Genomic DNA, 12,287 nt, shown 5'->3' with positions numbered 1-12,287 from the left:
GGGAGAGAGAGAAGGGAGAGAGAGGGGAGAGAGAGAGGAGAGGGGGAGAGAGAGAGAGAGGGAGAGAGAGAGAGAGGGGAGAGAGAAGCAGAGAGAGAGAGGAGGAGAGAGAGGGGGAGAGAGAGAGGGGAGAGAGAGAGAGAGGGGAGAGAGAAGCAGAGAGGAGGGGAGAGGAGGGGAGGGGAGGGGAGGGGAGGGAGGGGAGGGGAGGGGAGGGGAGGGGAGGGGAGGGGAGGGGAGGGGGAAGCAGAGAGGAGGGGAGGGGGGGGAGGGGGAAGCAGGGAGGAGGGGAGGGGGGGAGGGGAGGGGGAAGCAGAGAGGAGGGGAGAGGGAGGGGAGGGGAGAGGGAGGGGAGGGGAGAGGAGGGAGGGAGGGGGGGAGGAGGGGAGGGAGGAGGAGGGGAGGGAGGAGGAGGGGAGGGAGGGAGGGAGGGGAGGGGGAGAGAGAGGATACAGAGAAGAGAGGAGATAGAGGAGAAGAAAGAGCAGAGAAGGAGAGAGAGAGGAGGGAGAGAGAGAGAGAGAGAGAGAGAGAGAGACACCACGGATCTGGAGAGACCATCGACCTCTGGCCTTCACAGATGCCGTGACACCCCAGCAACTCCCACCCTGAGGTTCTCCACACCCGAGGACACCAGATCCTTCCTGCACCCCCAGCCCACATCACCCATATCCATCGTTCCCACCTCTGCCAACCAGGGCCAGGAAGAAGAGGAGAGAGAGGAGGGAGGAGGGCCAATATTTGTGCCCTTTCACCTGGAGAATCCGGAAGCGCCTGACATAAGCCCTCTGCCAAGTCAGCCAAGTGTCCGCAGAACCTCGGCGTCGGGCTCAGATTTCCTGGGGTTTCCAACAGACTCCACTCAAGCAAGCGCAAAGGGAAGCAAGGCCCCAGCACCCAGCAGCATCTAGCAACCACCTGCAGATGCAGCACAGCTCGTTCTATTGATATGGTCCAACTATCAACCACCGGCATGGAGGTAGGTCACGAGCTGCAGCAGACCATGGCTGGGATAACTGCCAGCATGGCCACATTTACCCAGCAGCACGATCAAAGGATGGAGTGCCCCCTCACAGTGTTGGAGCACACATCAGAAAGCATTGAGGCCATAAGGCAGGAGATGGCTTCTGCACGCGTGGTGCAAGTCCCCGACTTCACACCCTCAAGGCAGACAGATGCGGCGGAGCAGGAGATCCCGGCGTCTTCGGTCCCGCGCCCTACGTTCTCACCGAGACGCACATGTCTACACACATCGTGCTGCCCTCCTGCACAACCTCCTGAACCAGAGGCAGTGAGGGGCTAGGGAGGGCCACTCCATCGTGTAGATGTGAGGAGGAAGAGGAAATCGAGCATGGCTGCAAGGTGGGGGGGTGAGCGGGAAGAAAGGTGATGGTGCCGGGTAGAGGGGTGGGTGTTGCTTCCTTGTCTAAATGTAAATATGTGTGATAATATTATGTAACCTTTGTCATTGTGCACTTATAAATACATTCACATTGTTGATCCTCTGTTTGTGCGTGTGTTATTTTAATGTCATGTGTGTGGTGCGTTGCACCAACCATACATCTGTCCCTCTGGTCATCTGCTTCATCAGGAATATCTTCCCATCCACATCTGACTGCAGTGTATAATGGGTCCTGTCATCAGGCCATCTCAAGACGACAATGAATGCAGGAAGGCTGCCATTCAATTACTCTAGTTTACCAAGTTGCAGGGCAAACCTTAAGGCTTGCACTTCAACCCTCTTTTTGCGAGTCCAAACATAGAGGAGTGCCACCCGAGATGACATGGTCATCAGTTACATTGCAGTACATTGTGCGAGATAATTAATGAATGAGTTTGGATGTACAAAATGTGAGATGCTGAACACTTTTCAGTCACTCATAATAATTTTCCCTTCTCCATTGGCCTGCTCAATGAAGGACTTTCAACAAGGTGCAACAAAAATGCCTCCATTAGCTTAGACACATTTCAGTCGGTTTTATCACATCCAATTTAAACATCACCATCAGCAAGAAAGTAATGCAACATTGACCTAACTTCTTTCCAGCAGTCCCACTGATATGGTGCAGAATCCGACTGGCTGCTGTGTTGTGATGGCTACCAGCACTCCCTCCCACCTTATGTGCCAGAGCTGCCCTATTGCACTCCATCTCTCTCTCTCGCTCTCTCCCTCCCTCCCACCCGATGTGCGATTGCTGCCCGATGACACTGTTGCCTGCCTCCGTCCCTCCCTCCCGCCCGATGTGCCCGATTCCATTGCTGCCCAATGTGCGATTGCTGGCCCACTGCCGCCCAGCTCAGACCTGCTTTCCCAGAGCGGTCCTTCTGGTGGGCGGCAGGTTGGCGGGAATCCACGAAAAGTGATCAAAATGGCGATTAACAGACATCTGGCATGGGAGGGTGGGACGCTGCAATGTGGGCAGAACCCTTCCCCACCAATCTTCCACCGGGCGGAACCTCGGCGGAAGATGGGCAGTTCCAGAAAACAGCCATTTCTGGCGGAACCTCAGCGGCCGTGGGCAGAACATCGATGAAAATTGGCCCCCAAGTATTGAATGAGCCATTGAGGTAATGGAGGAAAATGCACTGGCTGGAAACATACAGATGATAAGAACTTTTCCGGGCATCGAAGAGAATGGGAAATCTGCTGCCAGACTACATTCCACTTTCTGCTGCCAATGATCCACTTTCATCCTGACGGAGCCAAGTTAGGAAGAGCCCCTCTCCTTTTCTTTCTCCCCTAACCCATGCAGATGTTCAACAGATCTACACAGGATCAGGAACTCAAAGGCCCAAATTCTATCACACCACCCTTGGTACGATAAGTTGGTGTTCCAATGTGCAGTGACATTGTCGCACCCTGCATTTTATTATTTTTAAATTGTAGGCATTAAAATCTTTTCCAGATGCTTTTAAGAAAATCAGAACTACGCAAAATACAGTTGTGTTCACTGAAAATTGAAACTAATTTGTGGGAATTCCAGAATAAATGTAAATGTTAATTTTTCAAATGCAGAACATAGCGAGAAAGCTGTATCTGCTGGATGCTCCAATATCCTGGCCCCAACCCGTCCTGGACACCTTCTGGTATGTTTTATAGGGTGGGCACCCAAGTTGTGCCCCTAATGGTGTGGGCGCCCACCATTGACAATTAATGAGGGAACCTCATCCCAGCAGAAGACGATCCCACCATGCCCAATCTTGCATTAGTGCCGGATTGTAGGCTCAAGTATGTCCAGGGCCCATGTCTTTAACACATAATCTAGGCTCCAGTGTAGAGCTGAGAGTGTGCTGGAGGTGCCAACCATCAAATGTTAAACTGACATCTTATCTGCCTATTCACAAAGATATTAAAAATCTCAGGACATTATTTAATCAATATTTCTCCGAAACCAATAGCACCAAAAACAGATTAAATGGTCATTCACCTCACCGATGTTTGCGAGACATTTTTGGTACAGGATGGCTGCCACCTTCACCAACGTAACAACTGACATAGCACATCAAATGTGATTAACTGAAGGGGTTTGATGTCCCATATTTCCTTACATACCACAGTTTTGCTCATCACTGTTGTCCCGGCAGTCATCATAGCCATTGCATACAGCCCACTTAGGAATACAACGGTAGTTTGTTTTACAGGCAAACTCGGTGTAGTTATCACAGGAATAGTCAGCCCCATCTGAAATAAGAAATCATCAGTATGAGAAGAGACAAGTTATTACAACTTACTGATCACATGCGACCACCGTCAGTCTTGTGAATATTTTTGCATGGGCTGCCCAGGTGCCCGCCTGTTTCCAGTGGCAGCCTAATTCTAATACCTGTTAATTAGGACCAGCTGATAGACATAAGTCCCTAATTTTAAGGTACAAATAGGTGGAGCCTGCACTACATCTATACCCATAAGTACCAGACATCGAGCAGCCCAACCAACTGTTCTTAAAGGGACCGCTGCAAGCCTCTCCATCAAAAATAAATGAAAGCTAAATCAGGTACTGAAAATAGAGCAGTCCCACCTTGCCAACTGCAGAATGCACTGGCTAGCCCTCCCACCAGGACTAGGGGCGGCAGGCACACATGACTGTAGGAGTGAGGGATTTTTACTTTTTACAGTTCTCCCTAAATGTTGTGTGGTCCTAATGGAACATGATTCAGTCTTAATACAAAATATCTTTTATTGGATATTTTACAATGCACTTCAACGACAACAATACCAACAGAACCAGAAACATAGAAACTAGGTGCAGGAGTAGGCCATTCGGCCCTTCGAGCCTGCACTACCATTCAATAAGATCATGGCTGATCATTCGCCTCAGTACCACTTTCCTGCTTTCTCTCCATACCCCTCTCCAAGACCTGGTAAGTATTTGTTTGTATTTAAAAGATTTTTCGAAGACCAGGAGGAGCATTCATGCTGGCCCATCTGCACCCTCCCCCTCGCAATTGATACCCCCCCTTGCAGGTTAAACTTCTGGCTCAACTTTGTGGAGGAGCTGCTGGATTTCCCATCCACTCCAATCAAATGTAAATTGAGGCCTAGCCCTCAAAATGGACATTAAGGGCTCAAATTTCCCCAGGAGTTGCCCTGTTTTTTTGGAGTAAGTAGCTTTTTTTGAAGTAACTTAAAAATCGCAAATTTCCCCATTTAACTTGCTCCAGTGTAAGTCAGTTCATTAGGTTTCTTTCTAGTTTCATTTTTTCGCTCCAAAAAGGGTGTGTGACCAGCCACTTATGCCTCTTTTGGCCATAGAAACAAATTTGGCCAGCTAAAAGTTACTCCAAACTAACTTAGGCCAGTGTATGTGTCCACTTTTGTAGGCACAGAAAAACCTTACCGACATTTAAGAAATCAGGGCAGGTAACCAGAGATGGGTGGGGGGGGGGGGGCGGCGGCGGGAAGGTGAGTTAGAGGATTCTAAAGCACTAAACACCTTCACAACATCACAACATCTTCTGCACAACATCATCAAAAATAAATGAAAGCTAAATCAGGTATTGAAAATAGAGCAGTCCCACCTTGCTGACTGTAAAAGATTTTTCGAAGACCAGGAGGAGCATTCATGCTGGCCCATCTGCACCCTCCCCCTCGCAATTGATACCCCCCTTGCAGATTAAACAGTCATGTGTGCCTGCCGCCCCTAGCTCTGCCGCCCCTAGCCCTCCCGCCAGAGCTAGGGGCGGCAGGCACACATGACTGTAGGAGTGAGGGATTTTTACTTTTTACAGTTCTCCCTAAATGTTGTGTGGTGCCAATGGAACATGATTCAGTCTTAATGCAAAATATCTTTTATTGGATATTTTACAATGCACTTCAATGACAACAACAGTACCAACAGCAACACAGAAACATAGAAACATAGGGCCAAGTTTCCACATGATTTGCGCCTGATTTTTAGGAGCAACTGGTGGAGAACGGACTATCTTAGAAATCGCAATTCTCCACATTTTTTTTTCTCCAGTTCTAGTCAGGTAGAACAGTTCCACTTTGGAACAGAATTTTTTCTTCAAAAGGGGGCGTGTCCGGCCACTGACGCCTGATTTGAAAGTTTCCACAGTGAAAATGTACTCCAAGCTAACTTAGAATGGAGCAAGTGAAGAATTTTGTAGAACTGAAAAAACCTGTTCTACACATTAAAAAATCAGGCGCAGGTTACAAATTAGGCGTCCGGAACGAGGTGGGGGGGGAAGGGAAGTCATTAAATTCTACAATAAATCCTTATTTATACTTATACAAATACTATACAAATAAATCCAACCTGAATAAAAATTTATAAGCAAAGAAAAGATTAAATAAACCATCTTCCTACCTGTGTGAAAGTGCTTCAGCCAGGGAGAATGCTGCGGGGGTGGGGGGGGGGGGGAGGAGGAAGCTGTTTGTCCCCGCGGGGGGGGGGGGGGGAAGGAAGCAGCCGTTCGTTCCCGCGGGGGGGGGGGGAGGAGGAAGCTGTTCGTTCCCGCGGGGGGGGGGGGAAAACAGCCTTTCGTTCCCACGGGGGGGTGGGTGGGGGGAGGAGGGAAGCGGCTGCCTCAACTTTCTGAGGCTTCCTGCAGCCTTCTCACTGCTGCAAGACGCCTCAGTGCTGATGTGCTGATGGCAATGTGCTTTTATTAAAAAATGTTCAAAAATTAAACAGCTACAAAGAACTACAAAAATGGCCGAGTGCCAATGTTTCCTTCACACTGCGCGTGTGCGAATGCTCCAATGCGCACGCACAGCGTTGTCGGCAGGGAAAAATCTAATTTAAATAGTACCCGCCCCCTCCCACTTACAAAATCGGAGCGAGTGTAGGCTCCGCCCCCCCTGGGCGCCACGCCAAGCAGACATGGAGCTGCAGGGCGCTCCAGAATCGCGCGTTTTTTTTCCGGCGCCCATAGAAATTAGGTGCAGGAGTAGGCCATTCGAGCCTGCACTACCATTCAATAAGATCATGGCTGATCATTCACCTCAGTACCCCTTTCCTGCTTTCTCTCCATACCCCTTGATTCCTTTAGTCTTAAGGGCCAATTCTAACTCCCTCTTGAATATATCCAACGAACTGGCATCAACAACTTTCTGTGGTAGAGAATTCCACAGGTTAACAGTTCTCTGAGTGAAGAAGTTTCTCCTCATCTCAGTCCTAAATGACTTACCCCTTATCCTTAGACTATGTCCCCTGGTTCCAGACTTCCCCAACATCAGAAACATTCTTCCTGCATCTAACCTGTCCAGTCCCGTCAGAATTTTATATGTTCTATGAGATCCCCTCTCATCCTTCTAAACTCCAGTGAATAAAGGCCCAGTCGATCCAGTCTCTCCTCATATGTCAATCCTGCCATCCCGGGAATCAGTCTGGTGAATCTTCGCTGCACTCCCTCAATAGCAAGAACGTCCTTCCTCAGATTAGGAGACCAAAACTGAACACAATATTTCAGGTGAGGCCTCACCAAGGCCCTGTACAACTTCAGTAAGACTTCCCTGCTCCTATACTCAAATCCCCTAGCTATGAAGGCCAACATGCCATTTGCTTTCTTCACCGCCTGCTGGACTTGCATGTCAACTTTCAATGACTGATGTACCATGACATCCAGGTCTCGTTGCACCTCCCCTTTTCCTAATCTGCCGCTATTCAGATAATATTTTGCCTTCGTGTTTTTGCCACCAAAGTTGATAACCTCACATTTATCCACATTATACTGCATCTGCCATGCATTTGCCCACTCAGCTAACCTGTCCGAGTCACCCTGCAGCCTCTTAGCATTCTCCTCACAGCTCACATCGCCACCCAGCTTAGTGTTGTCTGCAAACTTGGAGATATTACACTCAATTCCTTCATCTAAATCATTGATGTATATTGTAAATAGCTGGGGTCCCAGCACTGAGCCCTGTGGCACCCCCCTAGTCACTGCCTGCCATTTGAAAAGGACCCGTTTATCCCGACTCTCTACTTCCTGTTTACCAACCAGTTCTCTATCCACGTCAATACATTACCCCCAATACTATGTTCTTTAATTTTGCACAACAATCTCTCGTGTGGGACTTTGTCAAAAGCCTTTTGAAAGTCCAAATACACCACATCCACTGGTTCTCCCTTGTCCACTCTACTCGTTACATCCTCAAAAAATTCTAGAAGATTTGTCAATCATGATTTCCCTTTCATAAATCCATGCTAATTTGGACCGATCCTGTCACTGCTTTCCAAATGCGTTGCTATTTCATCTTTAATAATTGATTCCAACATTTTCCCCACCACCGATGTCAGGCTAACCGGTCTATAATTCCGTTTTCTCTCTCCCTCCTTTCTTAAAAAGTGGTGTTACTTTAGCAGCCCTCCAGTCCATAGGAACTGATCCAGAGCCGATAGACTGCTGGAAAATGATCACCAATGCATCCACTATTTCTAGGACCACTTCCTTAAGTACTCTGGGATGCAGACTATCAGGCCCTAGGGATTTATCAGCCTTCAATCCCATCAATTTCCCTAACACAATTTCCTGACTAATAAGGTTTTCCTTCAGTTCCTCCTTCTCACTAGACCCTCGGTCCCCTAGTATTTCCGGAAGCTTATTTGTGTCTTCCGTAAGCGTACTATGCTGAAACAAAGGGGACGATAGTGGGATGAGGGCAGAGTTGGCTAAAGTAGACTGGAAACAAGGACTAAACGGTGGCACAATTGAGGAACAGTGGAGGACTTTTAAGGAGCTCTTTCATAGAGCGCAACAAAAATATATTCCAGTGAAAAAGGAGGGCGGCAAGAGAAGGGATAACCAGCTGTGGATAACCAAGGAAATAAAGGAAAGTATCAAATCAAAGACCAATGCGTATAAGGTGGCCAAGGTTAGTGGGAAACTAGAGGATTGGGAAAATTTTAAGCAACAGCAAAGAAGGACTAAAAAAGCAATAAAGAAAGGGAAGATAGATTACGAAGGTAAACTTGCGCAAAACATAAAAACAGATAGTAAAAGCTTTTACAGATATATAAAACGGAAAAGAGTGACTAAAGTAAATGTTGGTCCCTTAGAAGATGAAAAGGGGGATTTAATAATGGGAAATGTGGAAATGGCTGAGACCTTAAACAATTATTTTGCTTCCGTCTTCACAGTGGAAGACACAAAAACCATGCCAAAATTTGCAGGCCACAGGAATGTGGGAAGGGAGGACCTTGAGATAATCACTATCACTAGGGGGGTAGTGCTGGACAGGCTAATGGGACTGAAGGTAGACAAGTCCCCTGGTCCTGATGAAATGCATCCCAGGGTATTAAAAGAGATGACGGAAGTTATAGCAGATGCATTCGTTATAATCTACCAAAATTCTCTGGATTCTGGGGAGGTACCAGCGGATTGGAAAGCAGCTAATGTAACGCCTGTTTAAAAGAGGGGGCAGGCAAAAGGCAGGTAACTATAGGCCGGTTAGTTTAACATCTGTAGTGGGGAAAATGCTTGAAACTATCATTAAGGAAGAAATAGCGGGACATCTAGATAGGAATAGTGCAATCAAGCAGACGCAACATGGATTCATGAAGGGGAAATCATGTTTAACTAACTTACTGGAATTCTTTGAGGATATAACGAGCATGGTGGATAGAGGTGTACCGATGGATATGGTGTATTTAGATTTCCAAAAGGCATTCGATAAGGTGCCACACAAAAGGTTACTGCAGAAGATAAAGGTACGCGGAGTCAGAGGAAATATATTAGCATGGATAGAGAATTGGCTGGCGAACAGAAAGCAGAGAGTCGGGATAAATGGGTCCTTTACCGGTTGGAAATCAGTGGTTAGTGGTATGCCACAGGGATTAGTGCTGGGACCACAACTGTTTACAATATACATAGATGACCTAGAAAAGGGGACAGAGTGTAGTGCAACAAAATTTGCAGATGACACTAAGATTAGTGGGAAAGCAGGTTGTGTAGAGGACTCAGAGAGACTGCAAGGAGATTTGGATAGGTTAAGCGAATGGGCTAAGGTTTGGCAGATGGAATACAATGTCGGAAAGTGTGAGGTCATCCACCTTGGGGAAAAAAAAAACAGTAAAAGGGAATATTATTTGAATGGGGAGAAATTACAACATGCTGTGGTGCAGAGGGACCTGGGGGTCCTTGTGCATGAAACTCTTTTGAGTTTACCTGAAAATAAACATAAACATTAAAACCATGCCACCCGCCTGAGTGACACAGCAGACATTTTCAAGGCCCCTTTTTTTTTTTTCCTTTTTTTGTTTTTTTTTGGGGCGCTAAAATCAAATTTTTCCAGTGCCCCCTATAAAAGGGGAGGGGGACACTAAAAGCACCGGCAATGAAAACAAATTAAACTTTAAAACGTAAAATCAAATTAAAATTTGGTTGCCGGGCGTGATGATGCACTCCAGTCCCTCCGGTGCCCACCTCTCGCGGAAGGCCGCGAGCGTACCGGTGGACACCGCGTGCTCCATCTCCAAGGACACCCTGGACCGGATGTAAGAGCTCCTTGTGCATGAATCCCAAAAAAGGTTAGTTTGCAGGTGCAGCAGGTAATCAGGAAGGCAAATGGAATGTTGGCCTTCATTGCGAGAGGGATGGAGTACAAAAGCAGGGAGGTCTTGATGCAACTGTATAAGGTATTGGTAAGGCCGCACCTGGAGTACTGCGTGCAGTTTTGGTCACCTTACTTAAGGAAGGATATACTAGCTTTGGAAGGGGTACAGAGACGATTCACTAGGCTGATTCCAGAAATGAGGGGGTTACCTTATGATGATAGATTGAGTAGACTGAGTCTTTACTCCTTGGAGTTCAGAAGGATGAGGGGTGATCTTATAGAAACATTTAAAATCATGAAAGGGATCGACAAGATAGAGGCAGAGAGATTGTTTCCATTGGTAGGGGAGACTAGAACTAGGGGGCACAGCCTCAAAATACGGAGGAGCCAATTTAAAACCGAGTTGAGAAAAAATTTCTTCTCCCAGAAGGTTGTGAATCTGTGGAATTCTCTGTCCAAGGAAGCAGTTGAGGCTAGCTCATTGAATGTTTTCAAGTCAAAGATAGATAGATTTTTAACCAATAAGGGAATTAAGGGTTACGGGGAGAGGGCGGGTAAGTGGAGCTGAGTCCACGACCAGATCAGCCATGATCTTATTGAATGGCGGAGCAGGCTCGAGGGGCTAGATGGCCTACTCCTGTTCCTAATTCTTATGTTCTTATGTTCCTTTGTGAAGACAGAACCAAAGTATTTGTTCAATTGGTCTACCATTTCTTTGTTCCCCATTATAAATTCACCTGATTCTGACTGCAAGGGACCTACACTTGTCTTCACTAATCTTTTTCTCTTCACATATCTATCGAAGCTTTTGCAGTCAGTTTTTATGTTCCCAGCAAGCTTCCTACTCTATTTTCCCCCTCCTAATTAAACCCTTTGTCCTCCTCTGCTGAATTCTAAATTTCTCCCAGTCCTCAGGTTTGCAGTTTTTTCTGGCTAATTTGTATGCCTCTTCCTTGGATTTAACACTATCCTTAATTCCCCTTGTTAGCCACGGTTGAGCCACCTTCCCAGTTTTATTTTTACTCCAGACCGGAATGTACAACAGCAAAGAGTAGGCTGCACCCATCCCTCACCCACATCTCGGGGATAGTGCACTTTCTCATACTGTTGGTGATGGTGGTGGTGGGGGCGGGGGGGATTGGGTGCCCAGCTTGGGTCTCACCGGTGGCAGGTGCGTGGATTGAAGTGGGAGTGGCATTTTTGAGTATCCGGCCTTTGTGCCCTTATTGCAGAAGCTAGCTCCATCATGGCATCTGCCATCGTTTGCACACCCTCTGAAATGTCCGCCCTCAGTTCTGATATTTCTCCCGTCAGTGTCACTACCTCACCCTGCACCCACTGACGGTCGCCATGAGTGATCTTGTAAGGGCATTGGTCTCCTCACTCAATGACAGAACCTGATTAACATCTGCTGAAGGCTGCATCTCAGGAGAGACTGGTCGGATTCTCCTTCCCCTCGCCGTTGGTCTGCCTAGTGGCACCCCTCCAGTGCAAGGCGCATGCTGGGACAATGAGGCACTGGGTGTTCCAAGATGCATTTCACCTCCGCCACTGGGACCCGCAATCTCAGAAGGTGTAAAACCATGGAATGTCGCCGAGGAGCTCATGGAAGTTTTTGGCATTGTGATGCCCTGTATTATGGACTGATCCATATTGCGATCAGCATTCTCCCGTGAACACATTTCCATGGGCCCCTCCTCCCCCCACCCGCCTTGGTCTGGAGCTCACGCATCAGGATTTTCAGGATGTTGAGGAGTGTCTTCTTCTTCTGCAAAATACAACAGAACAGTCAAATGGTTAACAGCGCAGGAGGGGGCTGGATGGGTGGCATGAATAGTCTGATGTGTAGCAGGCCAGTCAGCAGGTTGACTTGAAGGGCGACGATGCATTTTAATGACTCACCCTCACCCTCGCGTGTGGGTCCAGCTTGTGCAGAGCTGATTCTTTTTCTGCAGGTGTGACTCAGCAAGGCAGAAACCCTCTGTTCCAAGGGTGATAGTTGGTGCAGATTTGATGGCCCTCCTCCTGTTCTAAGTCTTTCCCTTTTGTTGTGGGCCAATTTTTTCTGCAAAGATGAAAATATAACTTTTCACACATGGTGCGCTTCTGATGGGTGGGACATATACAGATGGTCACATTTTCAATTACAATTCCATTTAAAGATGAAGATATTACTTACACTCACTACTTGACCAATGTCTTGCCATATCTTCTTGCACTGACTTCCAGATCTTGCGGTATTCACCACTGTGGAGTATTCTTCTGCAACTAGGTTCCATCTCTTTTCATT

General features: G+C 47.4%; 1 protein-coding gene across 1 annotated transcript in view; it reads right to left on the bottom strand.

The window, feature by feature from the left end:
- The window catches only part of lrp2a (low density lipoprotein receptor-related protein 2a), a 522,167-nt gene that overhangs the window by 123,003 nt on the left and 386,877 nt on the right, over positions 1-12,287 (bottom strand). Inside the window, exon 58 of the mRNA XM_070873618.1 lies at positions 3,554-3,682. Within this exon, the coding sequence (XP_070729719.1) occupies positions 3,554-3,682 (129 nt within the window). The remainder of the gene's footprint in view (positions 1-3,553; positions 3,683-12,287) is intronic.

This window comes from Pristiophorus japonicus, chromosome 3 (genome assembly GCF_044704955.1).
Source record: "Pristiophorus japonicus isolate sPriJap1 chromosome 3, sPriJap1.hap1, whole genome shotgun sequence".
In the NCBI taxonomy this organism is placed as follows: domain Eukaryota; kingdom Metazoa; phylum Chordata; class Chondrichthyes; family Pristiophoridae; genus Pristiophorus; species Pristiophorus japonicus.
Note: the sequence above shows the minus strand (reverse complement) of the source record. Positions and strands in the feature narration are given on the sequence as shown.